General features: G+C 39.2%; 1 protein-coding gene across 3 annotated transcripts in view; it reads right to left on the bottom strand.

Annotated features, from left to right (window-relative positions):
* Positions 1-20,401, bottom strand: part of LOC117233528 (potassium voltage-gated channel protein Shaw-like) — a 32,644-nt gene extending 12,243 nt beyond the window's left edge. For all 3 annotated transcript variants that reach the window (XM_033493898.1, XM_033493899.1, XM_033493895.1), the window contains exons 1-2: positions 19,889-20,401; positions 1,190-1,568 (exon numbers count right to left, since the gene is read on the bottom strand). In XM_033493898.1, the coding sequence (XP_033349789.1) occupies positions 1,190-1,516 (327 nt within the window). In that variant the 5' untranslated portion in view covers positions 1,517-1,568; positions 19,889-20,401. The remainder of the gene's footprint in view (positions 1-1,189; positions 1,569-19,888) is intronic.
* Between the last annotated feature and the right edge of the window lie 7,386 nt (positions 20,402-27,787).

Raw genomic sequence — 27,787 nt, 5'->3', positions numbered from 1 at the left:
TTCCAAGGATGATTTTAAAATAATATTATTTGGTATTTTGTCTGGCTCGTAAAATTGTCGGAATGTTAAAGCGAACGAATTTCATCAGCAAATTAATACGATTGTCACTGATATTCGTAAAATCGATAGATATACACTGGTGAAATTGTGGAACAACGAATGGTGAAAAAATTTACAAATGGGACGTCGCGATTTCATCGATGGAAATGATTCTTTTTTCATTATAAAAGTAGGAATTGTTCGATTCGACTGTCTCGTTGTTTTGCTGAATCAGTTGACCGAAATAACGACCACAGAGAGGAATAATTCATTATTTTATCTGTGTACGCGATTTGTCGCCTCCTTCAAAATTGTTAAGGGTATTAAATTAAATTCATCCGACAAATGGCGAATATTTAGAATCGTGTAAACGAAAATTTACACGATCGTGGTTCTGTGTCTAATTCTCGATTAAACGAGCGATAATACGATAAAACGAATAGGATACACGTCGATTATATTATACAAATTGCATTATACGAGCGGTGATTTTCTATGTACTGGTGTATGTACACTATTAATTAACGAACGATAGTATTATTGATGATTAAATAAAATCGATGACACTTGTGTCACATCGTTTGCGTAGTGCAATGCTTCGTATTTGCGATTATAGATCTAGATTGAATATAAAACGATATTATAAACAGACGTAACAAACACATTCCCATTATGTCGTAAAAAAATCAGTATTTACTAGTGTGATTGCGGATGCAGATTAAGCGATACGATCATATTTCTATACTATCTCCTATGTTTAAGCACGTGGACAAGGAATAATATTTATAGTCAAACGATAATTACATGTGCTTTTAAATTACTTAATTCTATCGAGAATAATCTAACCACAACAAATCAAGTCACTCGATATCAACGTAGAGTCAAATTTACGTAAACTCAAAAAACTTCTAATCGACGAGTAGAACTGTATCTAACGTAATCTAACAATTCCCAATATTAACTCCGTAGATACGCTGACTCTTCGTCAACGACGACGATACGTCTTAAACTCGAACGCGTATTTGAAAAATCGCGATCTCTCGTCCCTTAATCTTGCACCCGCGATCGATAAAACCGCATCTACGAATAGCTAAGTGAACACGACAAAGAAAACTGAAAGCTGGATAGATGTGCGCCGATGCTTATATACCTGGGTATATGTCATCCAACAACATGGTTCCACCTGATTGGAGTCGAGTCCCCAGAAGTCGAGTTCCTCCTCGAACAACGGTCCGCACACATCGGTCGGATAGTGGAGCTTCCCTGTGCGATAGTAATTGAGCACTTGGGCGAAGACCCCCGGATGCCTGTCGAAGAAGTATTCGTTGAGGATCGGGTCGTAGTTACCGAGAGCCTCGGTCAACTTTGACAGCCTGGTCGCGGGGATCTTCTTCAGGGTCGCCTTGTACGTCTCGTGCCGGATACCGCCCACGTTCAGGATCACGCGGTTTTCCGAATCCGTGTTCAGGATACTCATTTTGATCGCGGCTCTGCTATCGCCGGTTCCGACTCAGAGAAACCCACACGGCCTGCAATGAGAAATGAAAACACGATGATGGCGACACGTTGACGTTGATGGAACTGTTGTCGGTGCTAAGAGGGTGGAATATTCAGCCACGAGCCTGGAATTCCTCGCGTCACGCAATAGGGCGCCAGTTTGCGGGTTCCCATGGCTTATCGATTCACGTCTGTCAAGAGACCATAAGTCTGTGACAGCCTGGCAAAGTCCATCCCTCATAGTCGTCTTTGCTTTCCTTCGCCTTTCACCGAACCGTATAAACTAGTTCAATTCCGATCGTAAGTTGTACAGGAACGTAATTATCTATATCGTTAAACTACCGTAATAAGAAAAAAAGAAAATAGTCTTTGAAAGAATTCCCTTCATTAAGTTGTTCAATCACTGAAGCAGACTTACAAGATAAGCATCCGTCGTTGACTAACGCAAGAGGACAAGCAAGATCTCTCCAATCTAAGACTGTTTGCCGGTAGCCTCAAAATCTTTTACCTATCGAGTTATGTACATCCTTGAACATATATATCTTGTCTCTCGAGAGCCCTTCAGCGTTTCTTTCAATTCCATTCCCCTTTCGTTTATATAGGCTTGCGTCTATCTGCTACCTTACAGTCAGTTATTCAGATCTTTGATACTGTTCGATGTCCGACAACTTGATGGATCTTTGTTTGCATTTTTAACATATTGACAATAGAAGGAATTTCATATTTCGTGTACCGTTGTTTGTTTTAACGTGATACCATAGCGGAGAACTAAAATAGTTCAAGTACCGCTTACTATGATATTTCATAAGATTGAGTATTATTATTTCTTAGACAAATGAAAAGATCTTCTACTTCGCATTTCGTTCCATCTATTTTGACACTAGAAACGACCCGCTGTCAAACGGCGAACGTCATTTCACTCTGATTACAAGAGTCGAAAGGAATTCAATGAAAGAACTATCTGTTTTCGATGCACTCGATCAAATACTAAAATGATAGAAACGTTGCTGACATTCCCCATTTTCACTGGAAACGAATCCAGAAGGCACTTGTGTAAGGTTCGATGTCCCCATTCTCCGTGTAAGCCGATTTCCGCGTGAATCGTTGCCAAGAGTCATCGAAATGGCACAATCGAATGCCACTTGCGATGACGATGCCTAATCCAAGAGATTGGAATCGTGATTCTATCGCAAGAAGCTGGTGAGCTAGGGAATTTTGTTGAATTTAAACGTCCTAGGTTATCGTTTTACCTTATTTCCGATGTTATTGCGTAAACTTTAGTTTTAAAAAATTCTAAATTTTACTGCATATTTTTCACTATCGGAAAAAGCTTATAATCGGTAATACACGGTAAGAGCGTATGCTATATGCAAAAATAAGTCGTGAAAAGAGGAAGGATCTTTCTTCCTGGAGCCTTCGTACTCGAAAAAATCGAGTTTGAAAAATCTGCAATTAACGCTCTTCCCATGGAACGCGTTTATGTCTCGATTTTTTCGAAAACGAAGTCTTAAACGGAACAAATCTTCTTCTACATTTTTACAAGTATTTTTACACGTAGAGTAGATATTCTCACGTAATTCGTTTCAAAATATTTAAGTTACTAATTGTTGTAGAGTCATCCCAAACTGGTTAAAAGTTTGAACAATATCTTTTATTCGATTAGAAGCTCGTAGACGTTTTTGAAGATAAGAATGTGTATTTTCACGTTGGTATTCTTTTGTTAATTAAGTATTTTAATTAGAATTTCGAAAATTACTTCCTTCGACTGCTACTTACTACTTGTCAATAATGAACGACGTATGACAAACTTCCAAGAGCTTCTAAAAGGCAACTGTGTAAAAGACAAGTTCTAAATGCAACTGTTGGGTAATTTGAGACGTATACAGGATGCATTAGCATTTTAATATAAATATCTAATTTCTAAATTGTATTTAGGAGGAACGATATTTCATACGCATCAACTTAATATACAAGATTTTATCTACTGTACGCACAAGATGAAATAATTTGTAGCTGCAATCTTCTATACGACCTTTCCTCCGAGATAGCCGTGGTATTTCCACGAAAATAACTATCATTTTTCATTCATGCGTTTCAAGAGAAGTTCAACCTGCTATGAAAAGCGCTATTACAAGAATTGCCTATAGACACACGCCACTTCGTTATGTCAAGATACACAAGCTCAGCCTTTTCGACGGCCCTTTAAAAAGAACGAAGGCGAGCAAATTTCTCTTTTGATTTTCAATTTTCCCACGCGAACCACGTTTCTCGAAACGCTTCTCGCCAAAACGCTTGAAAAAGGAAATAAGAAAATCGTACGCGTTCGGCAAATCTACGATCGTCACAAATGGGTAGAACCAGCAAAACTCTCTATCGAGTACCGCGGTATTCCGACAAACGGAACTTTGCATTTGTCCCATGCTCGATTCGTACCGTTACGATATCGAACAGCAGCGTTTCTCTGTTAAATGAAAACTTTACGACACCACCAGAGAATCAACGGCAAGTGCGTACTTTTTGTCAGTTGATTTGATTTATAGGGATATCGGTCATCGATTACGCGCAATTTAATCTTCGACCCTTTGTCGAAAACTCTTCGTTGTTTCACAGAGCCGACGAGGGTCAAACTTTTTTCCATAGGAAGTGAATCGTAACGGGCCACGATCGACGATCGCGACGAGATTCCAACGAATTTGTCACCATTTTTCGTTACTTGCGAAAAGCCAAAGATATTTTCTCTTTGACAGAAAGTACTCCTCTTCTCACGATGAACGAGAGGCAAGTCTTTTCACACGGAGTATAGTCGTCTTGTACGACGCGATTGCTATGAATTTCTGATCATTTTTCGCGACGTTACGCCGTGCCTTGTCGATTCTAAAGGTGTTTAATGCGTGGAAAATGAAGATTCCGTCTGTCCCTTTTTTCTTTCACTGTCTGGCTACACTTCAACCGGAATATCGATATTTCTCCTCGAATGGAACGTCGCGAAGGTAGATGATTCCGTCGAAAAGCCAGCAATATGGCAAAATTGCGGACATTCTCCAAGCTGTGAGTTTCATTTTAGTAATACTCGATTCTTTACGAATGCTCCAGATTTTCTATATTTTATTTGTATCTAACGCCTTTTATTCTTTTTTTATTCCAATAGACCATAGATTGTAGGTAAACGGATATACAGGGTGGTCCGTAATTGGTGGTACAATCGAATATGGAGTGATTCTACGAGAGAAAATAAGCCGAAAATATGGAATAAAATCTTCTCAAACATTTTACTCTGTATTTTCGCCTAATCTTTTCTCACAGAATCAATCTGTACCCAATTGTGCCATCGGTTACGAACCACCTGGTGTATACATATTTTTTAAGTCTTATTGATAGTTTGCCGCAGATAGAAGCGGTGAAGAGTATCTATTTCAAAGTACATAGTATACTTCATCGTATTTCAATGGGAAATTCATCCAAAGGTAAAACTTTCTTAGTTGAGTTTCTGGTTTCGGTTGAGAAAGAAGAGGAGGATTACAAAACATGTTGGTGTTTGGAGAAATATCTGTGATGCAGCGTTCAGCGTTAAAGTATACTTAAATGAATCGAATTCGTCTAATATTTATATTTACCTAATATAATATTTTTAGAATCGTATTTATTCCAAGTTATCGCTTTATCGAAAGACAAAATCCAATAAAATCTCTCTGCAAGTTGGCCGTTTCGATTCTTTTAATTTCATAGTTTTACGACTCGTGTAACGTGTTCTTATATTCCTCCGTGACACGTCGAATTTCCCGGAAGTTTTACGGCTGGCGAATATTTTCTAATTATACGCTTTCGTGACTTCGTCATTGACGTGTGCATATTTAACAATTGCGCTTAACTGGGACAAGCTAAAAATACAAACTTTTTATTCCTGCATCGTGTCCAAATCCTCATCTTCAAATGCACGTTACCTCTCTGTCTAATTTAGCACAAAAATGAGTGCAACTTGGCTGATAGCCATAGCAAAAGCGAAATGGCTATGTTCGATAGGTATCGCCGAAACTTGCATAGGAAAAGCAACAACGGGAATAAATGGGTAGAAGCTGAAACTAAGCTACGTAATCAATTTAAATATTTTATGTACAATTTTCAACGTTAACGCGAGAGGTAAAATTATCAAAACTCGTTAAAGAAAACGATACGATCGTTCTTTTCTTCGATGATTTTAAACGATCATCGAACGTATTACTGACAAACGTCACGATGGAAAATCAAATGCTTTCCGAAATTATCGAAGTATTGATGTTTCGCACGGACTGTGAAACCTTCGAACTATTGTGACATTATTTGGTTTGTTAATTCTAACGCATGACAAATGGATTGATCGATGATGAAGGAGAGAATGTGCTTCAGAGCTCGTGACGTTTACCAACGACGTGATGAAGCTTCGATATAACCAATTCTGTATTTGGTTCGGTGTTTTGGATTTCCCCAATTTTTATCTTTCGCTCTTACGTTTGACACGAACGTTGACGAATAAATTGTTGAACGTGAAATATACCGTACAAGAAATTACATCGTATTTCGGCGATTTTACAATAAATTAATATACGAATTGAATTTTCCGATCTTAAGAGCCCCCATTTTTTCCCCAATCCAGCGAATTCCATTGCTACTAATGTTTCGTGGTAGGAAGAGATCTCCGAGGGAGTATCAAGGTTGCTGGAATCTCCGCCGATAGCGAATTACTGTCACAGACTTGATAATACGTGACAGGATCTCTGGGAGGTTTCCATGAAACCGTATCAAAGGAGCTATTGAAGTGACATTCCAATTCCGTTCAACCGTGATTAATGTATTAACTGTCGACCGATCCGATATACGATTTCTTAAATACGTACACCTGTAGAAAAATTTTTGTAAAGAATACGATAAGAAAATGAAATGTCATTGGAACGTATTCTAATAAATACATAGATCAAATTATTAAACTCTCCAAGTTGCATATTTTTCTTCTTTCGCAAAAAGCAATTCGAAAAGCACCGCGCGTTACTTTAGTTCGCAGTTTTTCATCCTTCGGCCATGTCTAGGTCGCATCAAAAGCAATTTCCGATAGCAGCCAAAAAGCGAATCGCGTAACTCAAATTCGTTAAATGATCTTTACTTTTTCTCCTCTGAACTTTCGTTAGGGAAAAAGGAAAGGCCTCGCTTTAATCCAATTCCGTGCGAAACGAAGTGACGCGACGTCTGTACGTTGATTCGTTTGAAATATTTCACATCGAAAGTTGTCGCGTCGGCGTTCATTTTTATCTCAATTCGATTCCGTCGTTTCATCGAATTAAAGTTAATTGAAGTACTGTTGGGCGCAAACGATACAACCTACGGCCGTGGTAAAAGTTCGACTTTGATCCTCCAGTACGGAGCTTCTTAAACTCTGGCTTGCGTAACAGAATTACCGGATCGTGAAAATTTGTGCATCTGCCGCAACGAACTACACCAGCGAAATGAAAAATGTCAATCATCTGTTACTAAAGGATCATGAAGAATTCAGCGAGTTATCAGTCGAGATAGATATGAAATAAGAGCTTTTTAAAAGATCGGTTAAATGGATTTTTACTCCGAATTAGTACAAAATTTCCAGTAATTTCTACAATGGTCCTAGACACACTTGTAACGTATTGTACTACGTATTTATCGCAAAACGACGTCTTTATCATTCAAGATTGTATAATCATGATACAATATTAATTCTGAGATACGCGTTACATCAAATATTCAGTCGAGATTGAATTCTTTTGCAAACTAAACGATCATATTTATCTCGTCGATACGCTTTGTTCTAGTAAGTGGTAAATAAGCGATAGAATAGTAAATATAACAAAGAATTGTTTGAAATCAAACTTCTTCGATTAATTACCGATCTACGTATATAACTGGGGTCACCAATGGAGAAGGTTTAAGAAACGTTGCTCCAGTAATGCGAAATCAATTCCGTTCTACGAGTATTTCTTTCTTCTCGTTGTAAAAGGACCTCTGATTTTGTAAATAGCGCGAATAACGACATTCGTGCGGTTCGTACCACGTCGTGCTCGCTCGAGAGAAGCAATTACGGAACCAGGTATTCGCAGTTCCGAGCTTTCGAGCCTCGAATCGATCCTTTATTTGAACAACTAACTAGGAATTGATTAAGCATCTTGTATCGTCTCGGTGAGCATGTGTCGTACAGTTACACGTAATTGGAGTCTCCAAGAACATATTATATGGGATAAAACGATCGAAGGATGAATAAAAGGTGGATGGATCGAGCGAAAATGCATTTTGAATGAAATTCTAATTAATGCTGCGGCGGTCTTCATTTATGTTGAATCGACAACCTTCGCATAAAGGCTATTATTTTCCCTGTCTTTTAGTAATAATAGTAACAATATAATTAAATTAACGTAGCGATAAATATTTTTTATTACCAGCAAACATCTAGTCGGCTTTCGTGCTCTAACTATATGAAAGTAATCACTGCGAGTTTGTACCTTAATGCAGACGGAATTTCCGTATTTTCCAACTGGCTTGGAAAATGCCTGAAAAGCAGCTCACGACACGACGTGTTCTTCAGGCAGCAACTTTGAGAGGGCTTTCATGTCTCCTCTTAAAGGAGTCGCACATACATCGTAACCAACAGAAAAGCACCCTGAGGCTATTTTTCTCGTACACCGTAAGATTGTTAAAAAATCTTCCGGTTCGGATAAACTTGGTTTAAACGCTGTTAATGCTATATTCCCGGACATTTTAAACTTTCAATAGAACGGCACAGCGATGTGTGCGTTTTTAATTAACCTTTGCCCGCGATTCGTCAGAGACGGAATTCGTGGTTATTGCCAACGTTTTATGTCGCTACCATCAGTGGTGGAACAACGAGAATTTTTTACAAACTGTTTCGTGCATTGCAAACGATAATCCTGTTTACATGGAATTTTTTTACGGCATTGAAAATCTTTGTTACGTTGTTCGTAAAAGTCGAATTTAGTACAAAAGCAGCCCAATTATTACACCTCGCCATTTTCATTGACGTCACATCGTAAACAGTATAAACGACGGTAAATGGGTAGGTCGAAAAATTATCTTGGATTCGATCCAAACTTCTACCTTTCGTTTATATTTTTCATTATCTTCTGCGGTTCTCTGCCACATGTAAACGACCTCGTAAATCAATATGACCACCGGCTTCTGCGGTTCTCAGTTCAGCGCGTAGTTTAAATCGTAAGAAACTTTAGATATCGTGGGCATACAGAATTAGCTGGCTGTAATGGAATTTCGTGCTCGTATCGTGCAAAATAGTTAACAGTTTAAAAGCAACGTTGCAGATATAAAAGGCACAACACGTAAAATCCAAATGTTCTAATGGCGGACGTAATTCTGAAATTTAACTATTGCAATTGAAATACCTTAATCGCTGATAGAGGTTAATCGTTGCTTCAAATATTCCATGATACTAAATATATAACACTTACGTTCCTTCGAAACCGATCGAACGAGATAACATAATATAAATTGCCCTCATTCGCAAACAAAAGCTCGCAGGAAACATTAGGAACTTCTTATCGAATGAAACATCGACAAAGGTACAGTCCAAACTTTTAATCTCCATAATGTAATAATAAACGTCTGAATATTTTCTTCTTTCGAAATCCACTCTTCGCAATCGTTGTAAACGTTGACGAGAAGAAAAGAGCAAATTGCTTATAAACGTCTAACGAGCGGTTTACCTCGAGCGCTTGATACTTTCCTCTTGAACGAGAAGCCATTCAACGGGTTTGTTATTTATTCGATCGTTTTATTCGTCCAGCCCTGGGAAACTCGTAGGGCGCGCCCGCGTTGTACTGGGTATCAAATATTCTTAAAATATTACAATTTCAAATGTCGCCGCGCAGCCGTAGCTAACACGGTTGAAAGTCAATTCGCGAGTCTATCCAGAAATTTTCGTGGGCTGGTCGAGTCTCTCTTGAAATATTCACCGCTTCCTCGAGCATGAAACTCGATGTACGCGATCTGAACTCCAACACGTTTAACCCGTACATTGAACCTATTTTCTGCTTAAACGCTTATCTATCTCATTACCGTAATCCGCAATTATCAGATTACCTAGTAGATTTACAATTCGAGATTCCAGTAGCTCTTGCCGCGCTTTAATCACGGCCCCCTTTCCCGGGCGCAGTGCCCACTTTGAAGCAACTGCGGATTTATAGGTTAACGTGCGGCTCTCAACTTTAAAGGAAGCCGCTAGAATTTTTACATTCTTTTCTTTCTCTGTTTGTTTTTCTTCCGTGCCTGTGTACATCTACGTGTAAAGTAAAGAGTACACGAAATACGGGGAGAGAGAGAGAGAGAGAGAGAGAGAGAGAGGGAGAGAGAGAGAGAGAGAGACAACGACGGATAATGATCGAACGAGGTATAAATAGAGAACGGGAGAAATACTGCTCCGTGGATGGTCGTTAAATTCCAGATAAGGGAAAACTAGACTCAAAGGCTGTGCTGTCCATTACGATAACCCACAAATGATAAGCAAATATTAGTAGAAGGTTTTCGCTGTTTCTAGTTTGTACCATTGGGCAACTCTGATACATAGCGTAGTCCAATTAACGCAATAATATGAAAATGTGAAAATTACTACTCGGTTCCTATCCCATAAATACCAAGGAATTCTAACTTCTTCGCATTCCCGTATGAAATAAATTGATCGTACAAAGTATCCGTCGAGTCATTAATTACGATTAAAACTTTATTCGTCGAGCAATATTTTTGAAATAAATATGTTGCGTAATATTCTCGCAAGCTTCTAGAATAAATATCGAATGAACGAAAGAAATATTAGCGTTATTTAAAATACGAATTCGAGAAATATTAATCCGCCCCAATTTCCCCCTATATATTAAACATTGATACGTCATCGATTATAAAAATGATAAAACTACAGCCAAATTATAAATAGTCATTGAGGGTAAATTACTGAATACGAATCGATTGAAATGAAATATCGAATGCGACTCGGACCGCGAAGGGCTAATAATTAACTAGGCTTTGGTCGTCGCCTGTTCAATAGCAATTGCCTTGTTATAATCTAGCTTGTAGAATCATCGACCTGAACACGTGAGTCACAGCGCTCGGAAGTGGTTACAGACTGCTGAGATACCGTTAATTGCCGCAAAACTCGCATTGTAAATTAACTGCCTGGTGGCTCACATTTTCAGGGTGGATTTAACAAGCAGCGATCCCTAAGTGTAACGCTGACTTCTTGATGAGCCTCTGTATAGCGACGAAACTCGAAGAACCAAACTACGAGGGCAGACAGTTAATATTAGGTCGGTGTATACGAGTAAAACAGAATATGAAAATGTCAAGTAAGTGAACGATGCACGTAACTTGCAGTATGTTTATACATCATTGATCGTGAAACAAAACCCGTATATTTTCAAAATATGTACGTACCACTTGATTAATGTTTCTAGAATAGAAGAAAGCGAAATCGATGTCTGACTAATGATTGACCTGTTTCACTTACGCTGACCAACCACGCTGTAAGACGAGTTATATTAGAATTTCATATTTACGAAGTATCAAACGAGTGGAATTATCATAAATAGAATATCCCAGAGACCCAATGCTCTTAACTTCGTCAATTTCTACAAAATGACACTAGGAAATCTTATTCCTGTACTCGTTAAAACTTTCAACTCCTGAAATGGAGCATCAAATTTCCGCACCTTCTTTACAACTTCAAACCGCCTTCCTGCCGTAAGAAGAGTGCCGGCGTTAATCCAAACTGTACACAAAATTTCCTTCAATTACGCGGATCGATAACGGAATATTAATGATCCTGAAAAACGACCGTCACTTTGGAACGTAATGGTTGAACCTATTGACAAATGGAAAGCCGCAAATTTTAAAGGTATTTAAATTATCCCTTCGAATCTGGGACACCGACTTTTTAAATGTAAATTTAAAAACTCTCGTCCCTCCGCGGAGGGACCATTGTGGCGTCTTCTCTGGATTTATCCAAACTACGCAAACGATATCTTCTTTTATTCTTCCCTCCCATGGAAAGCAACTTCGCTACATCGAAATCGCGTACAAATATGACTGTGCTGGATCCGAATATATCATACAGCCGTAAGAACAAATACAAATTCTTTTTATCCGTTGCGGAGTGGTCGTGTTTTTTGTTTTTAAATTCTTTGTCGAAATATGTCTCCTGCGTTTTATAAAGCGTGATAATACTTTTCACCGAATTCTACTCAATCCTTCCATCGTTTCTCTTTTTAACTCGTTGACAAGATACAATTAGTCTGTACATCGCAGATGTTGCTTTCATGGTTAGTGAGAAACAATTTTTATCACGCGTTCGCTTTGAATTAACGCGAAAGAAGAAAATAGAAAAACCAACGGGAAAGGGTGGTTTCTGGCAATTCGAAAAACACAAAGATGCGAAGAAAATTTAAGAGCGGTATAAATCTAAAGTTCTAGTCTCCCGAATGTTTCTACGAAATAAAGGTAATAACGTAAAGAGACGTAAATTTTCTAGACCTTCGGTATTCGATTTATCTAATGTCCTTACGAAGAAAGAATTAATATTCAAATTTTAAAAGACTGGCATATGACAGTGGTATATAACAAATATAACAGTGGTCGAAATGATGATAAAAAATAATCTACAAGTGGTTCTAACCTCAGCCAATGTGCTGCTCGAGTGGGTCGCAGACTACTTTGTTCCCGGTCAACGTTCGCCACGAACCACCTGCCAACGTGACTTCGTGCCTGCCTTCCGCAGAATCGTAAAGTCGACGATCGAGTTTTACTTTTAGAGTGAAATACCGGATTCCCGGAAAGCTGCCTCGACCCTTTCCCTCGATAAAAATAAAGGCGAAGGGAAATTCCTTGCTCCTCGACAAGCGAAGGAAATATACAGCGGATATCTATAACGATAGGTTATCATCTCGATATTCTCCTTTTCATAATGTGACATATAAAAGATGCCAATGGAAATCCTGCGCTGAAAGTGCAATATCGTAACATCGTACGAAGGTTTATTTTCACAAATAACTCGACAAAGATCAACTTTAATACCTGAGATTTAAATAGATCCAAGCAGATCGCGTATTTTAATATGAGGCGATCATCGATGAAGGTGCCCACAAGAAATACTCTTGATTTTCAACAATAACGTTTATTAAACTCTTAACAATTAACAACAAATAACGATTAACCACGATTAACGGTTAATAACGATTAATAACAAGTAACGATTAACACTGAACTCTCAACAGACGACAACTCGTTTCTCTAACTGTGTTGACTTCGCTTAACCTTTCGCACTTCGCAGCTCGGGACAGAATGAATCTTTTGGTTCAAAACCAAACAAATTCTTTCCTTTGTTGCCCCTCGATACCCCCACTACGCGCGCGTTTATCAGAAGTCCGGGATTGTTGCCGCGTATGCATTCTACCGAATATTCGGCGAAAGAACCGTAGGGATATCGATGGTACATTAGGCCTGTCGGACTTACGCTTTGAAGGTACAGCGCTTTGTGTCGCGAAGCCGTTGGAAATTTCCGTGATCGAGTGCCGCCACAAATATTTCGTATTTGACAAATATACAGCAACGAGTAACTAACTAGATAATTAACATTAGAATTTTCGTATCGATCGCCCCTCAAAACGCTAACGCAGCGATCTCCGATTAATCTAAAATTCCTGTTCACGAGATGTCCAACCTGCTACCCTACCGTGTTCATAAAACAGAGCTCGAACTTCCTAGATCGAAACTCGTTGAAACGTACTGCAACCTATCGCGAATGACGATCGAGCGTGTTCGATAGAAGATAGACGAGGGAAATCTAGACGATGGCGTGCACGTGTCATGTACGATCGCCAAAGCTGGTCCGCTTTGGCCGAGGTTCGATCGACGAGGTGGCCGGAAAACGCGGCCGGCTCGACGGCGGTGGCGCGATCGAATTCTAGGTCGGTTCTCTATTTGTGTCATCATCGTGCCAGATTTTCACGTGTGCGTACACGAACACACACGCGACCGACTGCGCATATAGCGTGGATTGTATGTAGGACAGTATTTGTCAACCGGGTCGTATTTCCTCGAAATGGATACAACGTAATGGGAGATACCAGTGACCTAGAGTTGTACACAAGACTTCCCAAAATTATTACTAGGGAGACACGGCATGGTCGCCACCCTGTTACCTACTGACCTTGGCTATTGCACGCGAGGCAACGTGCCGTCTAGGACCCGAAGGACCACCCAGTCCTAATTGACTGGGAGTTTCCTGAATGAGATCGGTTGTTGGAATGTTCTGAGTCAGACTGACTAATGCGTCCCCTGATCGAGACTACTGAAATTGATCTTTATTAGCCGATCGACCGAGACCCTCCATTTGTTGTACGAATCGGACGATCGTGATAAATCGAGCGACCGACTGTATCTCCTAACCGTTGAACAGAACTCGATCTTCTACCGATGCCAATCTCGAATTGATTCTTTGTGCTCTTTCATTTAACAAGCTGCTTTTTAAATAAAGATTCCTACGCTCTGATACGCAGTTTTGAAAAATCCTCCTATATTCTGCTGACTTACGGATTTGTATCAGAGATGTGTACACGTATATCACCTGACACACAGTCTACCATGGACTCGTGATAGTTGAACCATTATCGAGTTTTCAAACGGTTAAAAATTTTAGGCTAGAATGGTTTATAGACGTCGCTTCTCGTTGTCATCGGATTAGAGACGCAACAGCGATTCACGCGAAATCCTGTCATAAATCCAAGTGTCGAAAACCTAACAAAACGTAGCTCACACGCCGATTATCGTTTACACGATTGGTTGTGGTAATGCAACTGTGACGATCCTTTTATACTCGCTAACAGCAGGATAAATCCTTTCTAATCATTCTGTTCGTACAAATACATTCCTTTCGTCTTATCTTTACCGTGTCTAAATATAATTTTTTAGGAAAAAGTGATTCCCCTCTAAATGCTGTTTCGTTTAGCGGGAAAAAAAGTGAGGAAATTGAAAAAGTGATTTTCATAAAAATTGTCTTTCATAGTTATTGTAGTAATATTTCTCAAGGAAGCATCGAGAAAAGATCGTAATGTTTATGAGAAACGAGATCACGCTACAGCCATATTTTCTTAGATATCACGAGCATCGATTGGCTTTTTTGGACGAAAACGTAAATCTTCGATTGCATCACGCTGCACGATAGTTCGCGCGGCAGCTTGAAAAATGATGATCGATAATGGCGACGAGGAAAGGAATTATAATAGCGATCCGCCACAAGGATTACAGGCGACCGCAAACTGTGAAGAAGCGAACAGATTGATGATGATAGCAGTTACCTATGTCACAGCGTATTGTGACGAATCGCGTGTTTGCGATAAAAGAAACGCACGATAACGGATTCTATTGTGTAAGCGCGAAATAACGAGAAGTGACCATGGTCATAGGATTTGTAATCAGTTTGCTTTCCGCTTGCGATCCAACGTACAATACCGCACTTTTTAACGAATTAACATGTTTCCTGTTATAACGACGGGTTCATGACGATTTTTACTGATCGCAGCTCAGTGGAAATGAACAACGAACTGTAAATTTGCATATTTGACCAAAAATATTGATGCATGTTCCTCGATAACTGACATTTTCAGTGGAAAGTAATTGCTAAATAAGTTAAAGTTGATTTCGTATTGCACTTCAATTTGGTCGACTTGTTTAATTCGCTGAGTGTTGTTTCCACTTCTCGCGCAAAAACATTTTTCTGTCGACTGCTGCAGGGCATTCGAACGGAATGGCAGATAGTGAATTTTCTATATAATAATTGAATTGAAACTGGAATATTTGACCACGATAGTATTTCTTATGGCAATTTACCCTAATTTTCTATACATTTCATCGAAATATTTGTTTGTCGTCTCATTATATAAATTATCTATGAAGAACATGATTATTTCGTATTCAATGCTGCGTAGCTTTAAAACCAGAGAGTATGGTCGGCACAAATACAAACTTAGCAAATCTTTATCAAGTTCATTTAAATCAAACTTCGTTTTAACCAGCTTTGAATTAAAAGACATCTTGCCATCTCAATTAAGTAAACTCTTTATAACCCTTAAAAGAAGCTCGAGGTAGTAATTTGCTAAACGAGTCAATTATTCTACTAATTTCGTGTTTATAGTATTTCTTCGGACAATTTCCTTCTCTTAAGCCAGATTTCTTCGATAAATTTACTTTAAAGGGGATATAAATCTCAATTACATTTTAATTGATTCGTAGAATGGCCGATTGCCCTTAAATAAGAAATATCTTCGAATCTACACAGAAAAATCCAGCGTTCTCCTAAAGTAGAGATACTTTTACCAAATAATTTCCAATAATTTTACCTACCGAATAATTTCCCTAATAAAGTCATTTGATATTTTCTTCTTTTATATTGACGGCTTTAGAATCGCATCGACGTCGAAGGTTATTAACGACTATTGACTGAATTAACGCTCGAAAGGACGAGCGACGCGGCGAAGGACTACGCATGTGTCCATTAGAATCCCAACGTACACTCATGTATATTTCATCAGGTGCCTTTTTGTATTTTTAAAATAGCGAAAAGAGACGAAAATAAAAGATGACGCACTTAGATGGAAGAGAACTAACGATAAAATTGGGGGTCGAGTGAGATACTCTTTATCATTCTGCTTTCAGCAATTTAACTCGTATCGCGTCTTTTTTTTTAAACGTCGGACACATATGCGAAGTCGGTGGTCGATGAAAAATCCGAGCCTGAGAAATCGCTGGCAAAAATATTGCCACGACGAATGTGTATGGTACGAAGGTTGGAAAGCGCGCGCGCATCTGTGTAATTAGCGCAATAAATGGCTCTAAGCGATGATATATTACCTGCGAAATTCGCATGGCGCCGGGCCAAGGCTAGAATAACATCACATACGAATAAATTAACAAAAAGGGAAACGTTTAATGCCGAGGAAGAGTGACGCGACCACGTTGAACCGTTGAATAATTACATGTTAATTCGGCCCTAAACGCGTTCGACCCGTGAAAAATAATTTTTCTGAAAATTCTGTCTCGTGTTAGCCGATAAAAAATTCCGAGGGTCGCGAACATAGGTAGATAAACGAAAGACGTACGGCTCTTCGGAAACTGAAAAATTCTGGCTATTAGAATAGGGCGAATAAACGTTTTAGAGGATAAACGGAAATTGTAGGATTATGCAAGTACTTAGCGCATAGAATTAAAAAATAGGTGGTATAAGAACATTTTTCGCAGAGCAGAATATTCGTTGCTATATTGGACTCGTAATATCACGATTTCTGAATACGTTTTTTCTTCTTACTGTAATTTGTATGAAACCCATGAATGAAACCATGTATGAAACCCATTGTATGAAAACCATGTTTAAATTAAATTTTTAAAGAACAAAGTATACGATATATTGGTTAGAAAATTAGGTTATGCGATAGTAAATAGCACGCGTTATTATACTTGGAAATCTATCGTACCGATATCGTATATGGAGATTAATTGAAAATCTGATTAACGCACGTAATTACCATTACCTGATCCCCGATGGAAATTAGGGAAACTATTGTTGTTAATGTAAATCATCCCTGCAACGTTGTTACAGCGTTGATAAATTTGATTTACGAAGCCCTTAGTACGTACAGTACATCATGGAAGAAAAAATTCAGAACACGATATAAATTGTAAATATCGAATTTCGAAACAACGAGCGCGGCAAACTCGACAAAGTCACGAGATCAACGACATAAAACATCAATCATAAAATAAAACCTATCTCGAGCCACAACGGAACGATCATCAATTCAGAAAATGGAAAGCCAGCGACACAACAATGATCGGTGACCGCGTTATTAATAGTCCCGAATCAGAAATTGCAGGTTAGCGGAACTATCCAGCCGAGGTGACCGCGAGATTCCGGAACTTACGATATATCCGTGACCGCAGCCGCCGAGAATTCCCACCCCTCATCCCATAACGATCGCCGAAATCACGCTGCCAACTACGTACGTAGCATCGATCACCAAAATCACGACGCGTCGACTCCTCGTTATATCCGTATTACTCTTCGTCGTTAACCAGCGCGCAAATCAACCACTCTTCGTCGCAACGATCCAAAGGCGGGGGTGTATACATTTGACATGGTTCGGGAAGAGGTTATTGACCACGCAACATGATAGTCAGAGGAGGCGCGTATGCAAAGACAAGGCGCGTGCTGTCACGAGCGGAACGAGGCGGTTCTACGAGCTCGTACTAGCTGGTTTACAAGTCAGCCTGAGCGGCGGCAGTAGCGGGCGGCCTCTTGTCGCGTGGAATCGATAGTCTGCGTGCACGAAACGCCGATAAGCGCTCGGTACGCCCAACGACATTGCCATCGCGATTCCTTCTTTCGATCGTCCATGTTGAAGCATCAGGAAAAGGCTTGGAACTTGGTCGAGGAGAAGATCGAAGGTGGAAAAAGAAAGGAGGTTATCCTGCGGTGAGAGGGGCAGACGAAGAAAAACAAGCGAAGAGTAAAGTTTCGTTCGGATCAATCAACTTACCTGAATGCGAGTCGGGTGGATTCAAGTGGATACTTAAAGGAAAATGTATATATAAAATCTAAGAAAGCGATTATATTTGTACGCACGTTTGTTGTATTATGATTGCGGGACGCTATTGAAAAGTGGCGTAAATGTATTCCTGCCAGAAACGAGATACGAGTTCGGTATGTATACAAATGTTTTTATTTTTTCGACTACGTATTATGTGTTTTGCTATTTGGAAGCGTATCGTCTTACAGATTTTACGTCTCATATTACGCCACTACCTGTATCGGTTGTAAACATAAGAAAGATTTTGTGTACAGGGAGGGTCGAACACGAAGTTCAGAAAAACAGTCGGCTCGGTTTAGGTAACCGATATCAACAAGCACGAAAGTGGAAATAACTTCTTACCTAACATCTGTTGTTTCGTTCGAATCAAGGAATACACATAGTTGAAAGAACTTCGACCTAGCTCGAAAGTCGAAAGAATATCTCGAGCGAAGAAAAACGATAAATTCGCATTGGTAAAGCGTTTCAGATTTCTTGAACGTGAACTGCTCGAAGCTTAATGAAAACGTGTGCCAAGTAAATAACAGATTTTTATTAGCGAGGAAGTTTAGGTGAGATTTAAGTTAGAACAGTTTAAGTCGAGTAAATAACGTCAGCAAAGAGGCGTGAATTGGATTAGGGTTACGATATTTCAAATCGCGTAAGTAACAGATCCGCGCTAGTAAAAAGATATAAGGTGAACCTTTACGTGCTAGGTAAATCATAGCTTGCAATTTATCACAATTCAAGTCGATCGAATTCAGGTAACTCGACTAACTAATTCGAGCTAGGCTTAACCTGTCGAAGCTGCAACGAAATCGAACCAACGCAACCAGCGGAGAGGGTGGTGCGGGTCAGCCGACGGCGATCGAGCGAGAAAACGAGAAACTAGCGAATCCGATAAATCAATGAACGAAAATACTCGTACACGAGCACCGGAAGAAGGTGGATACGACGACGCCGGTGGCGAGGAAAGTTAGGGGCACTAGTCGAGGCGGGTGCATCGAACCAGCGCTTTGCGCGAAGATTGATAAGGGTAGAAGCGATTAAGACCGAGAGAATGATCGACTCGCGGAATTCCGCTCCCTTTCTGTCCCTCTATCCTCTCTTCCTACTCTTGGAGAGTCTTAAAGGCACGTTTCAACGGATTTTCCGCTTGATGAAGCAAAAGAAAGCAACGAAAAGAGGTGATATTAAAAATAGTCCGTCCCTGATCGAACAATCCTACCACCTACTTTTCAGTACGTTTATTGTAGGAATGTAGATCGAGTAGACGCTAGGAAATAGGGAAATATGCACGCGCGAGAACGAGACGCAACAATGGTACGGAGTAACGCGAGATACAATGGTCTCGCGATACGAGAAAATTCTCGTTAAATTTCCTTCGCAGAGTCTGCCGCCTCATATAGATAATAGCGAACGAAATCAGAGGAGAACGAAAACGAGAACGCGACCAAGACACATACTCGAAACACGGATGAAATGCGTACATTACGGGTGGTGTAGCTGAAGCACTCGAGAAACTGTCGGCCGCGATTGCTTGGCAAAGTAATCGGCCGACAAAACACGGGCAATATAATTAGTCGCTGTGGCGAACTACGTTCGCTCCGGTGGTTGAGGTTACGCTGGCCTAGAGAGTCCCTCGAGGCGAGGATCCACTTAGGATAACTCCGCGAGCGATCCAGCCACCAAGGGTGAAAGGTAAAGGGAAATCTACTTACCCACGGTCGCGCTCTCTTCATGTCTCGGGACTACTTCACAGCATCTCAACGACACTATTCCGCTTCTGTATCTTCCATGTCGATGGTAGCGAGTGACGATGGCGCTGGTCGAAGTACACCGTTGACTCGCACAATGGACACTAGCTCTTTCGCTTCGACCTATCACTCGACGAAGCCGGGTCCACCGTCGCTTTCTCCCTTGCTCTCTTTCTCTCTTTCTCTCTCTCTCTCTTCCTTCGTCTAACTCCTCTACTCACAGATACAGCATACGCTTCTTCACCACCGAGTCGTCGTTCCTTTTATCTGGACTTTCCAGTGGAAACTCGGTTACCGGTTGATTCTCACCGTGCCACCACCCGACACGAGCGAAAGGTCATCGTTACTCGTTCGTGTCGCGACTTGTCCCGTGACGATATCAGGACGAATTCTCCGGTTATCTCGACTCGTGCGCGGACAGAACTAACCTCGAACCGAGCCGCCGTTTCTGTCTTCCAACGGATACTGCGAAGCGGGCGGGTGGGGGTGTAGACAGGGCGCAGTGGTGGGACGAGTGGCGCGCGCAAAGCCCCGAGTGCGTATGCGTTGGGGTAGTCACTACAACCGCCACTATCTTCGTCATGACTACGACTAAAGACGATGGGCATGACCACGACCACGACCACGATAAAAAACTGCATGTTAAACACGAACGGGGACGTGGATGTTTCGGGTTCTGCGAGAGCACCGATTTTTTGGGAGTTTACGTTCGTGATGTCCCTTTGTTTCTGCCTTTCTCGCTCTATACGGTATATCTATAGCCGTGGATGCCGCGGAACGATACAGGCTGCGGGGCATTCGTCCGGGTTCCGTGAGATCTTTTTCAGCCGTGGTTACGCGAACCTGCTTCTGCCCAACTTGCTTCTCCGCCTAGCTTTTCCATCGGCGTACCTACGTGTGTACATACACGTATATGTATACGCGTGAATGTTTCGTTTGTTTCGAGGGAATTAGGGTTTCAACGATTTCAAGGGATGCTTCGGTTCTAGAAACCGGGCGGTTGTTGCGTGGAGAAACGCGAGCTTCTTTGTTACGGATTTTACTCTTTTACTATTTCTTTTACTATTTACCCTTTCATATTTAGTCTGAATCGTTGTCTAAATGTAAAAGCGGTTCGAAGCAGTTACTGAGAGACTAACGTTTGTCGATATATCCATCGACATCGATCTTTCGTAAATTCGTGCAGTCGTCGATGAGTTAAGGATCAACAGACAACTGTTTGCTTGAACCCTTTAAGAAACAAAGGAGTTCAGTATTTTAATTGCGTCCTTTGTAGTTCTATCGTGGTATCTACCTACAGCAGAAAATGGATAATAGTATTGTTTTCTGAAATTAAAAAGTAAAAACAAAAGAACAAATCGAGTTATTCGCTTGAAACTTCTTGTAACGCTTTATGCTTTATATTTCAGCAATAACATTTTTATAGAAATGCTTACGAACATTTTTCTCGCATTCTTTCTCAAAATTATAAAATACCGAGGAGTAAAATATGAATGGCGAACGTGGTTTATTAGGTGTAGAAATGAATTCTCTCCGATTTTTCTGGAAAATGGAAAGGGCTCGTTTCCACAGTTAATATATATCGTATTCGATTTTTTACATATTTTTATTAATTTACGATTTTTTAAATTTTGCTAAAAAGGTCCAATTTTCTAAAGAAGATGGAACAGTTGGAAACACGTCCACTGTATTGATATCTTTCATTAACTTGACCTTTACGATACGCTTCTTATGAGATCTCCGTTTTGTTGTTGATCCTTTTCCATGTTTCGATCGTTTCTACGAAGAGTATGAAGGTTCGTAAGGAAATATGGGAATTTCATAATAACAGGACGCCAACATCAGCAAGTAAATGTGTGGAAAGACCATACGAATGAAAAGACCGATATTATTTTTGCGCTGCGGACGTGTATTTTTGAAATTCTTTTCATAACTGTCTTTGTTATTTTTTCCAGTTCTATTTCAATATTCAATTATATTCTTAAAAATTCTAATTAAACTAATTAACACGTACTTCGTTTGCTTCCCTTTATTCATTCATTCATTCATTTCTGTGCGTCAATTACATAATTAATGTGTGCATTAATGCATAATTAACGATATTTATGTCTTGCATTACCTCTGTGATAGTATTCTTCTTGTACCACTTATACCTATAATGTTTCTTCTAATAAGCTATTAAAATCTTTTGTCTACCCTTCCAAACCTAAAATCAGTCGACAATACGCGTGTGTTTCCATATTTTCTCCCATTATTTGGGTCGTTATTTCATCCCTATCTGACTTGTCTCACCTTTCCTTCATTTTTTCTCGCTTTTTCCCATCCCAACCCTTCTCTCTTTCAACGAGGCGTCAACGTCTTAAAGGGGCTGCTACCAGTAACGCTTGCTCGATGACGAGGGCGACAACGATCGATTCACGAGGCTCTTTTCGTATCAGGTCCAGAAAGACGGGAAACGTGCTTGCGAAATAAAGCTTCTGTACTTATTGCTGGCCACGTTTCTGCCACTAAGAATGCAAAGGAAATAATGACATCTTACGGATGCAACGGATTATTTTATCGTTGTCCGATGAAATTAATTAGAGAATCTTCGATTTTGCGTTTAAGAAAAGAAATTGATAATTCATATTATTCTAACTTGATCGATAATTTCTATTTAATATATATCGATAATTTTCCTTGCAATTTATCTTAAAGCTAAAGTTTTCAACGAATTGCAAAACACGTTTTGATTACGTAGATTCGCGTAACACTTGTCTCTATATATTATGAAACGGACTAAGAGAATAAGGTGAATGATTTCATGAAAATTTATTGCGCTCTTTCGAATTGATCAGTGATAGAATAGGCGTGCTGTGCCTTATGGCTTGAGGCCAGCAGGGGTTCGGAACCCAAGAAGGTTCAGATTGAATTTAGGACATCCCAAAAGTGATTTGGCATGGAAGACATGGAATGAATCCCTATTGCAGCTAATACATTTACGACAGTAAGAATCCGATAAAAGTGGTATAATTTTATTAAGGATGTTCCTGCGTCTATGGGAAGGAAATTCTTACCAAACTCTAAGACTTTATGCAATTATCGAATTGAATTTATTAAATCGCGAAAAAGAACGTCTGTAGATTTTTCTTTAATTCAACCAAAGCCCATGAGATAGAACCACAAATGTGGTTAATTGTTTCATAAGACGGAAAGTAGTTTCAATAGTTAATTTCATACGGGAACGATCTCCGTAAACTAGGTTTTAAGTTTCTTCTACGAGGATTTGGCGCTTCATACGGTTTCTATGGTAGTGCACAGAGAACTTGAGTCGTATTCAAATAGCTTCGATTATGTTCTGGGAAAGGAGATTACCTTATACTCCAAATACAATAACGGTTTAGACGATATAATCGAACTCATTTTACGCGAGATTCTCGTATTAATCGTTCTGCAAATTTAGCTCCGGCAATTCGAATAATTATTCGTACAATTATAGTAGTTTAAAAGTATATTTATACAGCCTAGACAATTTACATCATACAAGCGCTGTAGGATAGGAAAAGCAAACGAATCCTTTTCTCAGTCTCCAGTTGAGTTCGAATGCGGTTCAGTCTACCGTCTTATTACGCCCACGTCAGGTTACTTTCCTTAATTTGATGTTACCGCCGGAGTTCTGGAAGCTGTGCTTTTAGCACTGTTATGGTACTTCCAAGTAAAATCCTTGCAAAAAAAAAATTAACCGTAGTCCCTTCGTACGTCGTCAAATTTAATTTAGTTTCTACGTAGAGGAATAAATATGTTGTAACAGGCTTATGGGAATCGAAAGTTTGTTGGGCAAAAAGAGAGGATCCTCCCCTCAAAGGGGTTAGTTAGCACAGTCAGCACTGTGCAGGAAAATTACAAATAAATACTCGTTGCTCAAATAATTTGGAAATTGCGACGAAGAGACGATAGTAAGACTTGAAAATGATTACGCATTACGAAAATTATGAGTATACTTAAAAGCTGTATCTCATACGGTTAAATTGAATATGTTTGCATTCCGTTGCTAACCATCGCATGTGTATTGACATACTCGATGCGTGTTAACGCATTGTAATGACAGATTCATGCTAGCATTACGTGATACGTGCTAAATTCAGAACTTCATTCATCGCTCTGGATATTTCATTTTGTTTATGTAAACTGTTCAATGTTCCAATGGCAAATGAAATGCTGTTATTCAGCGAAAGTAGATGGAAAGGAGAAAAAGACAATTATACAAGCCATAAATTAAATTATCTCTCTTTGTTTACAAAATTTCCTAGTAGTTGACAGACGTAATAACGAGCGTACATCGTTTAAGAGAAAGATTCAACTCGAAAGAATGTCAATTATCGCCATTATTGAATTTTATTGAATAAAATTATTACTCGATCATAATGCTACGATTGGAAAACAGTGGTTAAACGTCACAAATATTGAATTAATTTAGAGTGTCCTGTTACTGTAGAAGAGCCACTTTTGGCTTCACATATGGCGCCAAATTGCCAAACCACAATTCTGAAGCAGTACATATACATACACACATTACGTTAGGGTATCGTGACAAGCAATATGCTTCTGTTCTACTTCAGGGAGGATATTGCCCGCGGGTGTTACCGTATCGTAAGATAGAATCGATATCAATGAACAATTATATTATTTAGAGCGACATACGCGTTTGCACAACGCAATCTCATAAATTATTTTCTAGACTTTGTTACATCGATTTTTATACTTCGTTAGTCTTACGTTCGTAACATAAAAGCTAACGAATCAGCCATCGGCCCTAATGGACGTATTCAAAGAAAAGATTTATTCAGAAAATTTGCCATATTTTTCTTTATGTGACAATTTCTGCTATACAGGCAATTATTGCCTCTGTATTTTAGAATTTTGCTTTACGTAAGCACATATCGATATCTAAGTTAATTTTTCCTATTATTAGTATAGTAGATATCTTCTTCCACTTGATTCATTACGAATTCTAGTTGCGGTAAAGTCGTATCACAGCACCGTTCCATGTTCTCCAGAGAAACCAATTTTGTTCGATAGTGTTAGTCGTGAGACGCCATAAAGGAACAGCGATAAGTCGACCGGTCTCGAACTTTTGTTCGGTCGCGTATTTCCAAACAAACATTACCATGCTATATTGAAGTCACTGAACTGCGATGAACTAACCCGAAGTCGCTGAATACCGAGCAAGCAAGCGCATAAAAATTCGCAACTTGGCTGATCGAATACGTCGACGTTCTACTTGGTTTACTATGATTCGATTCGAAACCTCGTGGATACGGGCTTGTACGTAACAATCTAGCGGAACATCGATATTCTGTCGAAGCAACGTTCGGATTTCAAATCAATTTTTTCCGAAGTTTCCCTACCTCGATCCTGTCACGCTAATAACAAACCAACGAGACAAATTAAAAAATATATACGTTAAACGAACATAGTATTTAAATACACGTAAAATGTCCACCGTATGAAAGTATATCTCGAAGAACGCAACTTGTCCGTAAATTACGTCCGATTGTTAGAATTTCATCCCCAATTCGAAGTTACGCTTTATTCCTGGTACCCTCGAATCAGCTCGCGAGCAATACCGAATCCATAGCAACTGCCCGGTGTATCAGCGATTCATGTGCTCTGACGAGTTGGCCAGAATATGTATGGAAATCGTCTGAACTCGTCGATAAGTCAACCGTCGGATCTGTGCCGCGGTTATAGACGATTACGAGTAACCAGCCGACAATCTACGACGCGGGGTGCAACGTTTAATCGATTACAAGCCGAAACGGAACGTCGACCATCGATCCTCCTATGTGAAAAATTTCTCTTCTATCGCAATTGTACCTGTATTTTCTAATGACGAATAGAGCGAATGGAACTGCTAACGTTATAAACGTCTATTGCTCTAGTCGAGTATTTGTCCATTTATGAACCTTTCTTTACGAACGACGATACCAAATAAACGCTACAAAATACGTGGCAAATGCACACGCATTCTTTAAAAACAATAAATATCTCCAAAACTATATTTAAGGTTCTGCAATATTCTTTCTCTTTTTATTCGTCGACCTCGTTGCGTTTTAACAATTCGTTTAATGGTTGTACGTGATTCAGTATTACTTATTGCCTACAAATATGCACGATGATTTATAGGAAACGAGTAATTACAATCGTTTCTCGTGTCTGTTCATAGATACTTTGAAATTGCAGCTCTTGTTAAATCGATATTTTCTGACGGAAACGAGCGACAGTTAGTTTGCCCCCGTCTCTGTACACATGCGACGTCCCCATCGTGATAGAACGATGATCAGACTCGTGAATGTCACATAAAATTTCATCCGACCCACTTAGAGAACCCCTTGAACGAAAAAAAACGCAGCTCCTGCAATTTTTATCTCTGCAAGTAATATCTTGCCTGGAAAGTTAATTAAAAATTCATCATTTATTCGAACAGGTATGTTTCATTTCGCATGTTTCACAATGGGCTTCCTCCAAGCCTTTTAAACATACAAATTGTCACTCACGGCGACGAGAAAATGGATTCTCGTTCGTTCGGTGTTGAATAATTGACATTCAGGGAAGAACATGTTTCTCGGCTACGAGGAATCGTCTACTTAAAGTATTCAAACCTTTCGCCTCCATTTTCCCCTTCGAATTTAATTAATGTTGCGAAAGAAGACGAAGAAATAAATTTTCTTTCTTAATCCATAACTGAAATTATCTTGGAATATCGCGAGGAAAAATGTATAAAAGATATATTCGGAGAAGGGAGGAGTATTATTAACGTACCGCGTATTTAACGCCATTCTTTTTATCAAATAAATTAAAATTTAAAATACATACAGTAGTCTTTCTGGTAGCTGGTTTATTTTAAATTAAAATACATGTATCTACAATTATTTAGAGCTTCATATATGTTGCACGGAACAGTTTAATGCACTGTCCATTCTATGAAGTGCGAAGTAAAAATTTGAAGCGAAAGGAGAAGTATGGAGAAGTACATTTTTCATCTGTTTTCAATTTGTAGTTAAATAAATAAGTTTAATCGATGACATCCGCAAATTGAAGCAGTGAAAAATCACTGTAGAGAGAAATAATATTCATAAAAATGATAGAACGATGACACGTTACTCGTTTAAGACAGATCGTTATTCATTTGAGACAAGTAACCTGCTGGTCATTAGTGTGTTACTTTATTATCGTAAAATATAAGTTATCGATGATCGTAAAACGTAATTTCATGAAGTTCCTATCTGTTATTTTACAGATCCATTAATCTGAACTTTTCCAAGGAACAGCATTTAATAATCAACACTTAATAAACATTTAATAAGCAACACATTTCCATGAAACGAATACAAACAAAATATACAGAAGAGTATACAACGAATATAATTATTAGCTACAGGTAAACATTAATAACGTGTGGTTTCTGATGGCATAACAACGACAAGACAATAATAATTTACCTGTACTAATAAATTAAAACATATTCCGAATTATTAAATTATCTTGCCTTGACACGATTTTGTAAATTATGATTTTATAAAAACACGATTGTGTCGCGTACAGAAGACGATTTGTTAGGAGACGAAGTTTTCGAGGTATGCACGAAACAAAATCTTAAGCAGTGAAGCTGTCGTTTCCTTTGTGTGGCCAGGAGAGAAAGGAAGAAAAGAAGGTGAATTTCAATGAATAATGCACTTTTAGCTCCTTACTCTTCTCTTATCCTTGCGTCCATACAGTGTCTCCCTGTGAACGACAAAAGGTGCAAAAGGAACAATCGAAAGTTTGAGAATTATGACGCTAAGCAGCAAGAAAATAACAGAGGATAATATGGCGTGAAAACGA

This window comes from Bombus vosnesenskii, unplaced genomic scaffold (genome assembly GCF_011952255.1).
Source record: "Bombus vosnesenskii isolate JDL3184/JDL3185 unplaced genomic scaffold, Bvos_JDL3184-5_v1.1 scf7180000013297, whole genome shotgun sequence".
In the NCBI taxonomy this organism is placed as follows: domain Eukaryota; kingdom Metazoa; phylum Arthropoda; class Insecta; order Hymenoptera; family Apidae; genus Bombus; species Bombus vosnesenskii.
The sequence above is the reverse complement of the archived record's forward strand: the minus strand, read 5'-3'. Positions and strand labels throughout refer to the sequence as shown.